The sequence below is a fragment of the Pogona vitticeps genome, chromosome 2 (assembly GCF_051106095.1).
Source record: "Pogona vitticeps strain Pit_001003342236 chromosome 2, PviZW2.1, whole genome shotgun sequence".
Classification (NCBI taxonomy): Eukaryota; Metazoa; Chordata; class Lepidosauria; order Squamata; family Agamidae; genus Pogona; species Pogona vitticeps.
In genome coordinates, this window is record NC_135784.1 from 20,923,995 (window position 1) to 20,941,953 (window position 17,959).

At 46.0% G+C, this 17,959-nt stretch overlaps 2 protein-coding genes across 4 annotated transcripts; one reads left to right on the forward strand and one right to left on the reverse strand.

The window, feature by feature from the left end:
* Nucleotides 1-723: 723 nt before the first annotated feature.
* On the reverse strand, nt 724-10,286 carry LOC110070723 (uncharacterized). Of its 3 annotated transcripts, none has more exons than XM_078388358.1 (5): nt 10,172-10,286; nt 7,065-7,341; nt 4,924-5,445; nt 3,640-3,769; nt 724-2,287 (listed from the first exon to the last, which is right to left on the reverse strand). In XM_078388358.1, the coding sequence occupies exons 2-5, from the start codon at nt 7,101-7,103 to the stop codon at nt 996-998; spliced, it is 1,983 nt and encodes a 660-aa protein (XP_078244484.1). In that variant the 5' UTR covers nt 7,104-7,341; nt 10,172-10,286; the 3' UTR covers nt 724-995. The 3 variants fall into 3 exon arrangements, with proteins under 3 accessions (XP_078244484.1, XP_078244485.1, XP_078244483.1); XM_078388359.1 differs by having other exon boundaries at nt 7,065-7,327; nt 10,172-10,264; XM_078388357.1 differs by lacking the exon at nt 10,172-10,286 and having other exon boundaries at nt 7,065-10,104.
* Nucleotides 10,287-11,674: 1,388 nt separating this feature from the next.
* On the forward strand, nt 11,675-17,757 carry LOC110070724 (uncharacterized). Its single transcript, XM_078388366.1, has 4 exons — nt 11,675-12,222; nt 12,860-13,870; nt 14,404-14,530; nt 15,269-17,757. Exons 2-4 carry the CDS (start codon nt 13,043-13,045, stop codon nt 16,111-16,113), a joined length of 1,800 nt encoding a protein of 599 aa, XP_078244492.1. The 5' UTR covers nt 11,675-12,222; nt 12,860-13,042; the 3' UTR covers nt 16,114-17,757.
* The last annotated feature ends 202 nt before the right edge of the window (nt 17,758-17,959 follow it).

Here is a 17,959-nt window from a genome sequence, read left to right on the forward strand (position 1 = left end):
AAAGAAAAGGCAGAGGGACTCAGTTCTTATTTTAGTTCCGTCTTTTTCCCATAAGACAGACTATGAACTTCCAAACACCAGACTATGGTGGTGGGGAACACAGTTAAATTGTATTTTGGTTTGTGTATTTTATGTTTATGTTATAGTTAAAATAAAAAATATATTATAAAAACAAAAAACAAATTGGAAGTGCAAGGAGGGGGGGCAGGATTGCAGCTGGAGATAGATAAACAAAAAGTCAAGGAATACCTTACCGCCTTGAACGAGTTCAGATCTCCAGGTATGATATGATTGTTGTTGTTTAGTCATTAAGTCGTGTCCCACTCTTCGTGACATGACTTAACGACTAAATGATGTGATATGTTAGCACTTTTCATATATTTGAGAGGCTGTCATACAGAGGAAGGGCAAGATCTGTTCTCGATCATCCCAAAGTGCAGGACACGCAGCAATGGGCTCAAGTTAAAGGAAGACAGATTTCGGTTGAGTATCAGGAAAAACGTCCTAACTGTTAGAGCAGTACGACGACAGTGAAACCAGTGACCTCGGGAGTTGGTGAGGGCTCCAACACTGGTGGTATTCAAGAAAAGCTTAGATAATCACCTGACAGATCTCCTTTGATTTGGATTCCTCCCTTGTAGGCCCCTTCCAACTTCACTTTTCTGTGACTTCTATGATTCTACGAAAAAAAATTATCCAACTGAAAAAAGCATCTCAATGCAACACTCTTAAAAAGTGTTTAATACAAGTATCTCTGGAAAGGACATGTGGCAGACATTCCCCTCCGTTCCGCCGCCCCTAGAAGGGGCCCAGTTGCAGCTTTATGAATGCACTGCATTCAAAAAGAAAGGTACGGTTCTCTCTCCCTTAACAACAACTATTTGAGTCCTACACAGATTTAACTCAATCTAAACTAAAACTGAAATACAACAGAATCTTTTACGCGGGATTAAATTCCTTGGAGTTTCATGGGGTTAATTCTGCATAACTGTGCATCAGAGAATGCTGGAGGATTTACTCCACTGGACAAGTTTTTCCTTCGCATGGACTTTCTCGTGCCTGTTCAGCTTGGACCTCTGACTGTAGCTTTTCCCACAAGCCAAGCACTGAAAAGGCCTCTCTCCCGTGTGCGTCCTCATGTGCAACGTGAGTCCCAAGCCCTGACTGAAGCCTCTGCCACAGGCCAGACAGACGTAGGGCTTCTCTCCCGTGTGGGCCCTCTCGTGTTTGATAAGGCTCGAGTGATGCCCGAAGCTCCTCCCACAGATGGAGCATTTGTAGGGTTTCTCGCCCGTGTGGGTCCTCTCGTGGGCGATGAGCGTCGAGCTCTGGCTGAAGGACCTCCCACATTTGGAACACGTGTACGGTTTCTCTCCCGTGTGGGTAATCTCGTGCCTCATGAGGTCTGAGCTACGGAAGAAACTTTTCCCGCATTCAGAACACTGGAAAGGTTTGACCCCAGAATGGGTCCTCACGTGCAGGAGAAGGCTAGATTTCCGGCTGAAGCTCTTCCCGCATTCTGCGCAGGTGTAGGGTCTCTCCCCTGTGTGAATCCTCTTGTGGCAACGAAGGGCGCACCTCTTACTGAAACTTTTCCCACAAGCTGGGCATTTGTGAGGCTTCTCTCCCATCTCGGCTCTCTTTTCTGAGGGAGGAGAGCTGCTGTTCTGATGGACCGTTTCCCCACATTTGAAGGGCTCCTGTCTCAGTTTATCTCCTAGATGGATCCTTTCCTTTTTAAGAAGATCAGAACCATAAATAATGTTTTTCCCACAGCCAGAGCATTCATCAAATTCCTCCTCAGCAAGAGTCAGATCGTGCCCGACTGGGCTTAAAACCGGATGGGTGTTTTTCTCACTGTTAGAAGAGCTACACATCTTGTCGCCTGTGGGGACGCTTGGCTGTTTTATCAGGTTTGAGCTCTGACTGGACATTTCCTTGAAGTCTACAGGTTTGTGAGGTTTGCCTTCAGCATCGATTAAGAAGTCAGAGCTATAACCAAAATCATCTTTATCCTCCTCACAGGGTTCCCACTTCAGTGATTCAGGCCTCGCTGGGTCGTTGTCTGGGTCTCCCTTCCCTCCTCTTGGAACGGAGGCACTTTCTTTTGCAACCGGACCGCTTTCCTGGGCCTCCTTTGTCCCACGATTCTTCTTGGAAGTCGGTCCTGGCTTTGGATCCCAGGAAATGTTTTTGGCTTTTCCAAGTATTGTCCTGAGAAACTTGGCTGGCCTCAGATTCCCCACAGAAGGCGGCTCCTCGTTTCCCCCAAATCTTTGAATTTCACCTGGAAAAGACAAACAGGACACAGATCTACTTGACTCACAATAGATGTGGACTGTTTCCATGGAAATGGGGAAGGACTGGCCTTTCTATTTCCTATTTTGTCTTATTAAAAGCAGATTGCACAAAATAGCCATTTTTAAAGGAGCTGATACAAAAGGAAAAAAAAATATGAGGAGGGAAGAGGAAAAGTAAAAGCAAAGATGCTTTCAAGCAAGGCTGGTGGAATGTCCTTGCTTTCGATCTCACCTCCCCTTGCTGCAATTTCCTAGAATGGCTGCTGGCGGGGACAATTGAGGGAAGGTCCCTCAGGCAGTTGACCTTCTGCCATGTTTGTTTTCATTCATTGATTCATTGAGCGATTGACTGACTGACTGATTGATTGATTCATTCATTACCTCCCTTTCCTCCTTAAAAAGGACATAAGGCAGCTTACACCATTAAAAGGCAATATTAAAGCTTTAAAAAAAGTATACAATGTTAAGAAGGGGAAAACCAACACCACTCTTCGAAATGGCGAACAGAAGTAGTACTAAAAACCCAGTTAAAGCAGTAAAGCATAACAATCCATCTAAAAATCACATTCACGTGGGCAGTCCCTGAGGGAAGGCTTGCCTGAAGAGAAAGGTCTAAGCCTTCAGTCAGCCCATCCCAAGAGTTCTTCCCGCCTGAGGTAAAATACAAGATCACACGCCTTTTTGCTGCGCTGTGATATGACACTCAGAAGGCAACCCGACTGGCAGCTCCACAATTTAAGGCCGGTTAGGGTTCTCCTTTTTGCTGCCATTGGTTTTCTATGGCTGTTCGACTCTTCGTTTAGTATTTAATTGCATGTGATCAGCTTTTCCTAGGGATTTTATAGTAATTTTGTGGGAGAGGATGTGGCCCTCAGTTGCATCAGTGGTTTAAATCTGGGCGGTAAGTCGCCTTGGGCCCTGAGAGGGAGAAAGGTGGGGTTTAAATGAAGTCAATCCATCCATCAGTGAGGTGAGTGGCAGGACCCAAGGGTGGGAGACTAGCTGAAGGAGCAGAAGCCAGGCTCTTTGGGAAATATTTTAAAATTACAGAAGGAGAGTTCAAGAAATACATCTGTGAGGGCTGCCAGTCCTTCTTCCTCAACCCAGCATCTATGAATCGGGGTGATCCCCTTACTCTGCCTAAGTCAGGGGTTGGGAACCGGTGACCCTCGAGATGGCGTTGGCCTACACCCCTCATTGGCCCTAGCCAGCACGGCCAATGAGGAAATAATATTGGAGTGGTGATCCCGCAGCATTTACAGGGCCACGTGTTCCCTCATGGCCTACCCCGATGGTAGGGCCAGCCGGGAACTTAACGCATGCATGCCCCACCCCTTACCATGGAAGCCCTTCTCTTCTGTCCTGGCCTCTTGCTCAGATTCACTTTTCACTTCAACTTGCAGCAAATCCAGCAGAATTGGCTCCTTTATGGGGGACATCGACTCTTCTTCTTTCAATGACGTCTGGGCCTGAAACAGCAACAGGGTTTCCATAGTCAGGGCAGGAAACCAACTGGAGAAGATGGAGACTACAGGCAAGAAGGTGGGTTCAGTCTAGAGAGCTTCAAAAGGCCAGTGACTCTAGTTGATGAGGGGATTCTGGGTGTGGTAGGGTTGAGAAGATAAACTGCCCGAGCCCTGTAGCCAAGAGACTCTGCTTGGTGGGTACAAGGGAAGGAAAACTGCTATGTATAAAAAAGTAGGGGGAGGATTTCTATGACATGTCATATTTTTTTCTGCACCCATTATAAATGGGTTTGGACATGTTTAAGAGTAATTTGGTGAGAAAGGCCAGATTACTCGTAAACATGTTTAAAATTGCTTGTGGGTTCAAGTATAGGTTGCAGAGAAAATGTGACATGTTATAGGAATCCTCCCCTAATAATAACAAGGGAATTGTAACTAATTTCCTTTTTTCCAATAACAAAGGTATAGCTTAGGGGTTGGTAACTGTGAGGAGTCTGTGAGCCAATTTTCTGTCCTGTTGGCCTCCTAGGGCTTGTGGACTAAAAATTAAGAAAATGCAAAAGAAAATTGAAAATGGAGGGCCTTGATGGGGCTGTGAGGTATAAAATTTTGCTTGGCTTGGGATAACTACATTTTTAAACTGTAGTTTAACAAGAGATAATGTCACTCTTTTTATACTCTGCTGCTGGATCAAAAAATTTCATGACTTTTTAAAAAGTAATTATGAAGAACTGGCTTAGTTGTGCTTGTATAATGGAAAGCTAAGAATTACTTTGTAACTATAATGGTGACAGCTTCCTTCTCCCTTTGACCTGGACTGGGCTGTTATCACCTGTAACCATAAACAATGCCTACTTGGTTCTTAAATGATATGTTGCCTGGACCTCTGTCGTTAACAGTGACTAATGTGGATGTAATCCACTGGTGGCAGCTGAACGACAGGTAGCGTGGTAAAAGAGCCGAGGGTCAGCCGGGAACGTGACAGCTGCTCAGCAAGATGGACCCATCGCTCTGACTCCATAGGAAGCTGCTTCACTTAAGACTGTCAGAGTGTGGGGTTTTTGGGGGGGCAGGAGGTCTCAGGCCAAGGCTGTAGGGAAGGCCTGGAAGGGAACCAGATGAGGCGCGACAGAGACCCTGCTCCGACCTCGGCTCACCTCCTCCTGCCGGCTCTCTTCCCCTCGCCGCCTCTGCAGGAACTCCTCGGCCAAAGCCACCGCCTCCCCGCAGGTCTCCGGCCCGTCTTCTTTAACCCAACCCTGCATTTCCCAGGGCAAGATGGCCAGGAACTGCTCCAGGATCACCAGCTCCAGGATCTGCTCCTTGTTGCGTCTCTCCGGCTTCAGCCACTGGTGGCACAAGTCACGGAGTTGACCACAAGCTTCTCGGGGCCCCTTGGCCTCCTCGTAGCAGAAACGCCGGAAGCGCTGATGCTCCTGGAGGCCGGCCTCTCCTCGCGAGATGGCTGCTTTCATTTTCCCAAACCCTTCTCGGTTACGAAGGCTGCGGAAGGTCCCCGTGGCTTCTGCAAGGCTGGGGACGAGGTGCCCAGCCCACAGCCTGGCCTCGTTGGCTCCCCCACAATGGGTCAGAAAGACCTTAATGTCTTCCCATGGCGTTGCAGGCTCATTGCGGGACTCCCAGCTCTCAAAGATCCCATCCTTCAGCTCTTCTTTAACCTGTAAGGACCGGGATTATTTTTAGTATAATTCGCAGGCGAAATTGCTTTAGAACACTTTGCAGATAAAATCACTCAGATGTGCTCAGACCTTGAGATAAACATGGCTTCTGTTTGCCCACCTTTTAATCGACACATTTCAGTTTGTGGAATCTGAGGATGTGGACAGGATACTTTGAGAGGTAAGACCTGCCATATGTTTTCTGGAGCCTCACTTTTCATAGATTATAAAAACAATGAGAGGGGGACTGGCTGAGTGAGTAAAGGGAATGATGAAGGCCTCCTTAGAGCAGGATATAATCCTACCCTATCTCAAAAAGGCAGTGGTAAGGCCTTTACTAAAAAAAAAGGTCTCCCTGGACCTCATAATATTGGACCACTAAAGGCCAGCTCAAATACTCCATTTTGGATAAGCAGGTGGTGGCATCTTAGTTCTAGAGCAGGGGTCTTCAAACTATGGCCCGCGGGCCACATCCTGGCCGCCTTGCCTTTTTATCCAGCCTGGCGAACACCGCAGGCTTTTGACAAAGCTTAATTAGCAAGCTAACTAAGCTGCATAGATCATGTCAGGTGGATATGCAATTGGCTACAGAATCATATTCAGAGGGTGATAATTAATGGGTCCTTCTCTAACTGGGAGGAGGTAAAAAGTGGGGTATCCTAAGGCTCAGTCCTGGGCACGGTGCTCTTCAATATCTTTATTAATGAATTGGATGAGAGAGTGCAGGGAATGCTTGTCAAATCTGCAGATGATACAAAATTGGGTGGAATAGCTAATACCCTCGAACAGTGGTCCCCAACCTTTTTAGCCCTGCAGAGTGGCAGGGGAAGGCGGGAGCCACCCTGCACATGCGCACATACACAAAGGAGCGCTCTCTCGCTGTCTCTCGCAGACATGTGCACTTGTGCGCATGCGCAAAGGAGCGGGGGGTACTCAGGCGGGCGCGCTTGCACACAGGTGTAAACAGGCTGTGCGCGGGGGGAGTGCGTGCTTTGATGGTATTCCTGCCTTGAGCAAGGGGTTGGACTTGATGGCCTTGTAGGCCCCTTCCAACTTCTGAACACTCCAGGGCTGGAGGCATTCACAAGAAAACGGGACAACCCTCTGTCAGATCTGCTTTGATTTGGATTCCTGCCTTGAGAATCCTCTGTTTCCCTGAACGAGTCCCCACATCTATTAAGACCCTCATCGGGGAGAGCCTTCTCTTCGTCCCACCACTCGTAAAAGCACATGAGGACCCGACAAAGGGCTTTTTCTGTGGTTGATCTCACATTATAAAACTCCCTCTCTTGGGAGGGGCCAAAGGCCTCCTCCCCATTTTTACCTTCTCCCAGGAGATGAAAACGTATCTCGTTCTGGGGGCCCGAGAGGCAAGGGAGCTCTTCCAAAATTTAAAGTTTTAAGATCATTTTTAAATAGGCAGGTATTATAATTTTAAATCTTAATTAATTTGCTTTAACAAACGTCTCGTTTTAATATATATATCTATATATATATGCATGCTGCCTTGGGTCCTCATAGGGAAGAAAGGCAGGATAAAAAATTAAAATAAAATAAAAGCCTTCCAAAACTTCTGGAAGGGATGAGTTCATGAGGTTCTTGCCCACTCCTTTTGATACCTTGATATGGACAGATCCTGACAAGCTTTCGCCATCCATTCTCTCTCCGGGCTGTTTTCCTCCGCCCTTGGCCTCCCGGCTTCCCACAATCCTTTACTTGGTGGCCATTTTCTTTCCCCGGCAAAGATACAGCTTTCTCTCACTCCCAGACCGACTCTACACAGTTCTTCTCCTTCTTCACTAGAAAAGCTGAAGAAAAACGTCTATGGCACAGCTTTCCAAATTCAATTGGGTCCTTCGAATAAGCTGCTCTTCATCTCCACCTTTTCCAAAGAAACTGAGAGACACTGAATCAAACAAACAAACTTACAGTACTAATTTCAAAACAGCAGCAGTAACAAAAATTCCATCTTATCCAAAAATGGGATCGAAAGCTACTGGGAGAACGTACAGCTTTATTTTATTTTATTTTATTTCATTTTATTTCATTTCTATATTTCTATATTTCTATATTTCTATATTTATTTATTTATTTATTTATTTATTTATTTATTTATTTATTTATTTATTTATTTATTTATTTATTTATTTATTTATTTATTTATTTATATCCCGCCTATCTGGTCGGATCAGGACCACTCTAGGCGGCTAACAACATAAAATAGTACAACAAATATATATAAAAACATTTTTACATAGCAGAAGCATTAAACAAGACGGAAGAAACAATAAGAGGGGGAAAGAAAAGGGCATCGTTATGCCAACGGATCTGCTTTTTTTTAACATGACGCTTATACATGAACATAAATCATACATATTTTAATTTTATTTTATGTTGTATCCACATTTAATCTAACAGTGACAACTAGTGTGAAAGACTGCTAGATTAATATACTATTTATTTAAAATATATTTACTCCACCTTTCCCCTAAAAAAGGTGGCAAGGCATTTAAAGCTAATGACAGCAAGTATCCAAATGCCAAAAAGGATCAGATAAATATCGTACTAAAAAACATAAGCAACACTGAAACATGTTCAAAGAAATTGAGCAAGAGTTACTTTGCAGATGTGATGAAAGCACTCTAAAAACAACAGCATCTAGACATTTTTAAAACTTGCAGTTCTATAAATTTCATTGACTAATACTTTTCATTGGAGAAAACATTTGATTTGTCAATAATAATGGATAATTATGATTAGTAATTCATTTTTCCACTTTTTAGTTTACTTGTCACCTGCATGTAGGAAAAAAATATTTAGACATCTATTCACTTCTGTGGGTGAAAAAAATCAATAGAAGACCTGTTTCTATGGCAATTGCCAAGGCAAATACTCTCTGTCTACCACAATCTGAAGGACACCAATGAAGTTGAAATAATGTTTAATATTACAACTTTCCTCCTGGCCTAGGCAGCCTAAAAAGGAGACAAGATTTAATTGAGTTTATAACGGCTTTAGAGTAGGATCCCCCTATCCACAGGATCAGTATCCATTGATTCCCATATCTATAGTCTGAAAAATATTAAAAGTATTAAAAGAAAAAAAAACATAGAGAAGAAAACATATTTCTAAAGATGAGGTTACCAGAACTGGCCACTAGAGGGAGAAAGAGACCATGCTATGTATCTGCTATAAAAATAGCATTCGCTATACAGTAATCTGAATTTTCAGCATCTGTGGAGTGGGGGGCTTGGAATCAATCCCCCATGGATACGGAATTCCGGCTGTATTTTCAAAATGATTTCTTAGTTCTCACCAGCCAGGAGACTTGGATTCAAATCCTCACAAATATCTCAAGATGACTTTATAGTCACCATCTCACAGCCTAAAGGGACGTGGTGGCGCTGTGGGCTAAACCGCAGAAGCCTGTGCTGCAGGGTCAGAAGACCAGCAGTCGTAAGATTGAATCCACGCGACGAAGTGATGTCCCGTCACTTGTCCCAGCTCCCGCCAACCTAGCGGTTCGAAAGCATGCAAATGCAATAGATCAATAGGGACCACCTCGGTGGGAAGGTAACAGCATTCCGTGTCTAAGTCGCACTGGCCATGTGACCACGGAAGATTGTCTTCGGACAAAATGCTGGCTCTATGGCTTGGAAACGGGGTTGAGCACCGCCCCCTAGAGTCGAACACAACTGGACAAAAATTGTCAAGGGGAACCTTTACCTTTACACAGCCTAAACCACTTCGCAGGTTCCTGCTGAAAATAAAATACACAGTAGGAATATACAGTATTCCTTAATGGGAAAAGTGGGATCTGAAAGCTTGAAATATAATATTTAAATTGGTAAGACCACAGACGTATTGTTATCCAATATTTTTAAATATATTCATTATAAAACTAAACCTTTTCCAATTATGAGATGATAGCCGTAAAGGAAGTGTGGATTTTTAACACACTGTATTCATTCCTCAATACAGGGTATGTGTGGGGGAAGCCTATTCAAATTAATGACAGTACAGAAAAGAATGTGACATTTAATTTTAGGCACCTAATTGAAGTTTGCTGGCCATATCATAAGAAAAAGCCACATGAATGGCAATGGATACTCATCTTTCCTGGAAAGTCAATCCCACAGAACTTGCCCAGGATTGTGCTTTGAACACAGACTGCACAGACTGGATTGGGCCCTCGTGCATTTCAGGAGGTCAAAGCACACACACACTCTTAAATGATGATGCCCCATCCATTGTTATACTTCAAAAACCTGCCTTCTGTCACAAAGAATTAGGGTTATTTTGGAGGCTCCCCCCTCCCTTTTACTGCCACTGAATGGGGCCGGGATTCCCTTCTGAGCAGTGGACGTCCCTGATTTTGTTCCAAAAGCCAAACGTGCGAAAGGGGGGCCAGCTCCAGATAAAAACTAGAAAACGATCGTTATATATATATATAAAAAAGATCAAAGACGTAGCCCATCCCAAGGGGAACAAAAACAAGGGCAACAACGCCTGATCCTGATGTCTTGGGTTGAAACCTTGCATCCTTCCACTCAAAGAGGGTGTCTTGTCAAAAAGAAGGGGGGAAAAATCAATGGGGGGGGAAGCAATCATTGCCCCCTCCAGGGGGGCAGGTCAGAGGGTGAGGGGCAGCCCCCTTCCTCCCTCCCACTCTTTGCCCCCCTTTTTCTCTCCCACCCCTGCCCCACAGCATCCCCCCGGACCTCACCTGGAAAAGCCGGGGGGGGGGAGAGGTTCCCTCCCGGGCAAGGTGGGGGCAGGAAAGGGGATGCCCGCTTTCTTCCCCCCCATGGCTTCCCACCCACCCCCCTCCGCCAGCTCTTCGCCCACTTCTCGAAAGCGTTCCGGCCTTCTCTGGCAAAACTCTTACTCTCTCTTGTTTTAACTCTTTAGACTCCGGATCCTTGTCCCTCGAAAGGAGCTTTCTTTCAGGCAGCCCAGAATAGCCCCCAGGGTTGTGCAACATCTTTAATACTAATAAATTTAGGCTGCTATGAGGTTTCATTAAGTAGATGTCATTACGTATCTACCTATGAAGTTACCGTAAGTTAGAATTGACTTGGCACATTATTATTATTTATTATATAAAAATATATTTAGGGTGTGAGTACGGAGATGTACCGGTATGTCTTGCCATGATGTCTAAAATATTTATTTGATTAACCATTTGTAGAGATACATTTCTGTTAGGTTACACACTCACATACATACACACGTTGTGTGTATAATCTAACCTTGTGTATAACCTTGTGTGTGTGCATGTGCATGTGTGTGCGTGTGTGTGTGTGTGTGTGTGTGTGTATTAATGGAAAGACATTCAGCTTCTCCTCTCTTCAGTTTGAAATAAAAATGTGCTATATTCAGGGTGATATACTATACAGTACATTAGTAGTACTGTAATTATTTATACAGTAGGACCCCCATATTTGCTGGGGATTGGTTCCAAGACCTGGGGATACTAAAAACTGTGGATAATAGTGACACTATATATTGCCTGGAAATAGGGGGAAAGAGGGGAACAAATTATTTTCACATGTCTTCTTGAAGGCTTTCGTGGCCAGGATTCAATGGTACCATATTTTCACATGCTTTACCAGACCTGGCCACTAGAGGGGGCCAGGGACCTGCTGTGTACAGTATTCTTCACTAACAAGTACTGTACTTATTAATAGCTGGGTCTCTAGCTCTATCTAGTGGGCGGTTCTGGTACTGCACCTGAAAATAGGGTTTTCTGGATTTCTTTAAGATTGTTAATATTTTCAAACCGTAGATAAGTGAATTAGTGGATACTGATCCAGTGAATGAGGGGGGGGACTACTGCAATTACCTTAGAAGAAGCTAAGGCAATTGAAATTCTTACCTTAAACCAATCTAAGCATTATGAAACAGCTGAGCCATTAAAACAAAAACGGAGGACCAAGCTGTAAGAGTTCTGGCTTTCTTTTAGGTGTTTTAAGTATTTAACCTTAAGTAAAAGGTTAAGCTTCTTTCAGGCGGCCCAGAATAGTCAAGAGTTGTGCAGCTCTGGCCAAGCTATGATCTCTCTGATCGCCCAACACCGGGGGAAACAGCCAGGCCAGAGGGAGGGATTTTACCGATTTAAATACAAGAAGCTTTAAATTAAGAATTCCCCAGCCAAACTTTTTCTCGCGTTTTTATTTCCAGTCCGATATAAGGGGATCCTCCTGCGGCGCCAAACTAGCAGGCAGGCATTCAGCAGGTAAGGGCGCAAGGCGCACCTGTTGGATGTCCACCTGTCAAGCTGCACGAGCGACATCTGCCGGGGTGGCTTGCAAATGAGGAACATCTGGCAAGGCTTCCGATTGGCGAGGCCCAGAAAAAGGGATGTCTGGAAGGGTTAAAAAAAGAAAGGGGAAAAAATAAAAGGCAGAAACCCAGCCGGCTCAGCGGCGCCTGCCTAGAGAGACCAGGAAATGTAGGAAGCGAGATTTACCTTCCTCTTCCCTTCAATGCTTTGGTGGAGGATTCGTCCCTGTGCCTTGCCAAGACTCCAAAAACCATACCCCAGAATTGCTAAAAGATTAAATAAAACCAGGTTTGCAGGATTTGCAATGTTACAAAGAGTCTGAGCGAGTGGAAGGAGGAGAGGCGTTGGAAAGCGCGCGCGCTTTGGGGTGATGCTGAGGATGATGCACAAAAACAGAGCGAGCAAAGCCGGAGGAAGTGGCCAGGGTGACCCCGTCCCTGGGTTTACTCATGCGTAAACCCCCGTGGAGGCCCAAGGGGGTTTACTCGCAGGTAAGGGAAGGCAAAGGAGAAAGCGAATCCTCCCCTCGCGGGACCCTTCAGCTTTATCAGACGGGGCTTCCCCCTCCTTCAGAGGTCGTTGGACTACAGTTCCCATCCGCCCTCGACCCCTCCTCCCCACAAATGGGGGGCGATGGGAGTTGTAGTCCGGCGCTGCCTCTGGAGAGCCGCGCCTTCCAGGCAGGCAAGTCGAGGATGGGGCTCTCGCGGTCAGGCAGGCACTTGGGCGGATTCAGTGGGTGAAGGATGATGGGAACTGCAATCTTCACAGCTGCGCCGGAGAGGGGGGGTCATGGTAATCCTCTCCCTTATTTCTCCTGAAATTAAACTTCTGTCCTTGCTTCAAAGAGAAATGGGTGCAGATCGTTTTGCTGTCCTTATATTCTGTAATTGTAATTTAAAAAAAAATTAAAAATATGTGTGTTTTGGCACGTGTCCGTCCCCAGCTTCCCGTTAGAGGACAAATGACCACCTTTATGTTGATTCCCTGGTTTCCTCCTCCTTCCCTTTCCCTGTGTATCAACTTGTTTTTTCTTAGTTGTCATTTTACCTCTTTTGGACTCCTGGTAAAGAAAAGAACAACAACACCACACAATAAGATTCTTTTTCTTGCTTCTCTTTATTTCAGGGAAACAGCTCCTTGTTTCTTGGGCCAATCCTTACCTGATAGGCGAGAATGCAGTGAACAGCAGCTGTTTAGGGATCCCTTGCCCAAGAAAAGAAAAGAAAAATCCAAGTCTCCCATACCTGAGGGGAGGAAAAAAATCTGATTTTTTGCCTCTTCCTCTCTGCAAAGCAGGATGTTTCCCTCATGATTTTGCTGAGAAATCTGAGACATCAGCTGAAGTCGGAGCAAGACCTCATGGCTGCTGAAGAAGGGGAACCGGTGACCTGGCCGCCCTTGAGCCTCCAGTTCCGGGTGGCGCTTGACCAGCAGGAAAGAATCAAAATGGAGGCTCAAGACCCGGCAGCGGATGATGAGGATGCTCATGAGATCCAGGTGGTGTGCGTTGGTGATCCGCTGAGATGGACGGTGCCGGCGGCGCAGATCAAACAGGAGCCGAAAGAGATGACTTGGGAGGTGCAAGAGAAACAGCTCTTCTTGAAGGGGATAGCACAAGAGGACCAGCCCCTGTCCGGGGCGACCCCTTGGGATGATACCAAAGTTTTCCCATCATCCTTTGAGGAAGTAGCCAGTGCTTGCAAATGGCTGACTGAAGAGTGGGGGATTCGACCCACATCCATCCTCCGAGGGGAAGGCCAACAAGCTTCTGGAGGGATCCAGGGTGCCAGAGGGAGAAGGGACTTCAGAAACAGGCCGGACGCCCTCCTTCTGAGGGAAACGGAAGGAGCCGAAGCCCAGCGCCGGCAGTTCCGTGGTTTCTCTTGCCCGGAGGCGGGAGGGTTGCACGAGGTCTACGGCCAGCTGCGGGACCTCTGCCACCGGTGGCTGAAGCCGGAGAGACGCAGCAAGGAGCAGATCCTGGAGCTGGTGATCCTGGAGCAGTTCCTGACTCTCCTGCCCCAAGAAGTGCAAAGTTGGGTCAGGGACCAGGATCCAGAAACCTGTTCTCATGTCATTGCCCTGGCGGAGGATTTCTTGAGGAGGCAGCGAGAGTCAAAACAAAGGGAACAGGAGGTGACTGGGTTTCATCCTTGATATCTTGGGGTTCAAATGGGGAGCTTCTAGAGGAGGTGGTGCTCAGATCTCCTCATGAACCATAGAGCTTGAACAGTCTTGCACAAGACTGAGAGGAGTGTAACTCATGGGCCTTAGTGACATACTAACACCACATTTATTTTCCAAGATGTAACCTGTTTCCTCTAATCTGTTTTGTCAGATGTTTTAGGATGGGGGGGAAGAAGCCAGGAAGAAGCCACGATTATTACTTCAGATGTAACAACAAGCCAGAATCGATACAAACCATGGCTTATGGATCATGGTTTGCGATTGCTTAACAAGCCACCATTTTGTTTGCAGGGGCAGATTTAGGCAAAACAAGCCAGAATTTAGCAAATCCTCGCCTGGTTTAATTATAGGTATGGAGCTGGCGTGTGTATTTCTCAAAGTGGAAAAAGTTTCCACACACAATGTCAATGCTCAGACCCAGCCTCCAGCATAGCCTGCTTCTGTCCCACCAATAAATGGAACCCTTTTTGCTGTTGTTTCAGAATGAAGAACCCTTTGTGGAGGTGATGGTGGATTCCCCTGAGGGGGAGGACGTTCCACTGGATGTCTGGCAGAGACCGCTTCCTGATGAGATCCCGCAGGAGAGAGTCAGGAAGACCAGATTGTTCGGTATGGAGCCATTATATCAGAATGACTGACAGCTTAACCCTATACATATTTACTCAGTACTAAGCCCCTTTGAAATCAGAGACATTTTGGGGATCAGTAGAGGTGGAATTGTCAGATTTTATTTTTTACTACAAACCCCATAATTTTTCATTCTGGGAGTTCTGTGTGATGGACAGACACCTCAATGTGGCTTACCTAGGAGAAAGACCTAAACTGGAAGATTTTGAGGTTTAGCTAGGCCGAGTTCAGAAGGAAAGCTCCCAAATAGCAGGAACAGGAAGCTTGTGTGGAGGTAGGCCATCTGTCATAATGTGTGGGGTATATACCTGCGTACATGGGCCTGTGTGAGTGAATCCGGGGGAGTATGTTCTAGAGATGTGTGAGCCAATTGTCCACCCTTAGGAGTCTTGTCAACCATGGAGAACAAAGCCAGAAGTGGATGGAAATCCAGGTCCAGTTTTACACATACACACCTTATGAATTTGTTTGCTAGCAAAATATTGCTTGGGACTGTCCTGGTTTTATGGCAAAATTGCAACTTCTGGAAGGTTCCCTGAGCCACAACAATGCATTTTCACTTTTCTTTTTTTGCCTAGTGTAGGAGGAGGTACAGGAAGGGATCCCAGGAAAAAGACAAAAAAATATGAATAACCAAAGATCTTTGAGGGAATCTCTTGCAGCACTTCAACCACAGTTTCCTGACCTGTGAAATAACTGTTGTCTGTCTGTCATCTTCAGGTGAGTGTAGGACACTGGAGAAAGAAGATGGGGATGGACAGCGAGGAAATTCAGAGGCGGAGGAATTACGCCGGATGTCCCCAGGAGAACCGTACAAACGCCTTGTTCAGAGATACGGAAGCTTTGGGGAGGGTGGTGCATCGAAGAAGCACGTGGAGCAGCCCACGGTGATGATCTGGGGTGGGCCCACCGTTTGCGTAGAAGTGGACAGCTCTGTCCCGAAAGGGACACCGGCCGGGAGACCAATCAAGTACCTCTGCCCGGAATGTGGGCGGAACTTCCAGCACAAATCGACTTTAATCCGCCACCAGAAGATGCACACGGGCGAGAGGCCCCACGTCTGCCTGGAGTGTGGGAAAGCGTTCCGTCGGAGGGACAAGCTGATCCGGCATCAGCGGATCCACACGGGGCAGAAACCCCACGGGTGCCCCGAGTGCGGGAAGAGCTTCCGCGAGCGAGGCAAACTCGTCAGCCACCAGAGGATCCACACGGGCGAGAAGCCCTACCCTTGCCCCATGTGCGAGAAAACCTACCGCTGGAAAGAAGAATTCGTCAAGCACCTGAGGATCCACACGGGCGAGAGACCGTACGCCTGCCTTCAGTGCGGGAAGGCTTTCATCAGCAAAGCCCACTTGGTCTCCCACCACCGGATCCACACCGGGGAGAAGCCGTACGAGTGTCCCGAGTGCTGGCGGCGGTTCTGCAGCAAGCAGAGCCTCACGAAGCACCGTCGTGTGCACACAGGGGAGAAGTCCTTCAAGTGCCAGGACTGCGGCAGGGTCTTCCATTACATTTCAAACTTCACAAAACACCAGAGGATCCATGCAAACGATGGGATTGTCTAGAGCAGTGGTTCCCAACCTTGTGTCCCCCAGATGTTCTTGGACTTCAACTCCCAGAAGCCTTCACCCCTAGCTATGCCGGCCAGGATTTCTGGGAGTTGTAGTCCAAGAACATCCGGGGACCCAAGTTTGGGAACCACAGGGATTCTCTCATTGACAGCTCATTTAGCTGCATATTTACTACCGTGCAGGATACCCTGAGGTATGTGAGATGTTGAAGGAGTCCTTTGTCATTACCCCCAAGTGAGTTACTCTGATTCAGGAGGGATTAGGACCCTGATCGCCAGAATCTTGGTCTATAAAAAGACCAGTTATATGCTGGGATTCCTTTAAAAAAAGGATTGAAAAATCAAATGGCCACCACCTTCAAAGAGAGATATAATGGAGTGTATAAGCATGATTTGAAGAAAGGGCATTGGCTGTTATATAAAATTATAACCCATGGGGGTCATCCAGTGAAGCTGAATGGAGAAAGGTTTGGGATTTCTTCACACAGACTGTGGAATTCATTGCCACAAGATGTCATGGTGGCAGTCAAAATGTATGGCAGTCAGAGCCATCAGTGGCTCCTGGCGACAAATGAGGGTGGCTATAAATTATCTCCAGTATCAGAGGCAGCATTTCTCTGAATGCCAGTTGCTGGGGAACATGAGTGGGAGGGTGATCGGTGTACAGTATTCATATCCTTGTTGGCCGCTGTGCAAACAAGTCTCTACCCCAGATCACCCTTTGTCTCATCCAACTCAATTTTTCCCCAGCTGCAGCTACTGAACTTCTAATTCCCAGATAATCTACTTCTCTAAAGACATCAAAAAATCCTTTTGCTCCGTGCTTTGAATGCTAACACTGGCTTACGTTTAAAGAATATTAATAACTGACATCTTTGTATCCATAACGGACTGCGCAGTGCAAATTCTGTGCCCCTCAACAGAGGAGAATGCCCTGTTTGTACAAACATGCTCTATCTAGGCTCATTGAATGGACTTCTGCTAAGTGGAACCCTTTTAGAAAAAAAATTTCCCACCTTTGTCATTGACAGGTTTCAGTGGCTTTGAATCCCAGGGAAAGAAATCAGTTCAAAGACTTCAAGACAACAGGGAATAGTCTCCTTTTTTTAAAAAAAATAAAAAATTGTTTCAGGATGTTTTGATTGTTGAATCCTAGAGTGATAGAATAATTTAGCTGGAAAGGGGCCTATAAAGCCATCGAGTCCAGCTCCCTGTTCAGTGTAGGAATATGACCCAAGCAGATGGTGGTCCAATTTTCTCTTGAACGCTTCCAGCGTTGGAGCGCTCACCATCCCCCGAGGTCATGTGTTCCATCGTCGTACTGCTTTAACAGTTAAATCTGGTTTCCTGTAACTTGAGCCCATGGTCGCCTGTCCTGCACTCTAGGATGATTGAGAACAGATCCCGCCCCTCCTCTGTATGACTCCCTCCCGAGGATTTGAAAAGTGCTGCTCTATCTCCCCTCTGTCTTCTTATGTTCAGTATGGACTTGTGAAGAGCTACAGAGCACATATTGAAAGGAAGACAATGCAACACTATACGAAACGTAACTTTTAGAAGTTACAAGTCGTGGTCCATAATAATTTCAGCTGTACAGTGGAAGAATTAAACAATATAGCTAATGACATGCTTTCTCAAATGTTTCTGTTGTGTTTATTTCCTTCCCTCCTCCTTGGTTACAATATGGGGCGGGGGAGGGAAGGGTTTACATTGAAATACCAGGAATATTTTAGAAAAAAAAATGGAACAAGAAAAGAGAAAGAGGAACTGGCAGGCCGTAGAATCGAGCTAGAATAGTAGCTTTTTTGGATCGCGACCCCCTTTGATAATAGCTAAGTAAT

Coding starts and splice junctions, on each gene's coding strand:
- LOC110070723 (XM_078388358.1), bottom strand. CDS start 7,103: ATGGATGGCGAAAGCTTGTCAGGATCTGTCCATATCAAG. Junction 5,446..7,064: donor CAGGATCTGTCCATATCAAG/GTATCAAAAGGA, acceptor CGGTCCTTACAG/GTTAAAGAAGAGCTGAAGGA. Junction 3,770..4,923: donor AAGAGAGCCGGCAGGAGGAG/GTGAGCCGAGGT, acceptor TTGCTGTTTCAG/GCCCAGACGTCATTGAAAGA.
- LOC110070724 (XM_078388366.1), top strand. CDS start 13,043: ATGATTTTGCTGAGAAATCTGAGACATCAGCTGAAGTCGGAGCAAGAC. Junction 13,871..14,403: donor CAAAACAAAGGGAACAGGAG/GTGACTGGGTTT, acceptor CTGTTGTTTCAG/AATGAAGAACCCTTTGTGGA. Junction 14,531..15,268: donor CAGGAAGACCAGATTGTTCG/GTATGGAGCCAT, acceptor TGTCATCTTCAG/GTGAGTGTAGGACACTGGAG.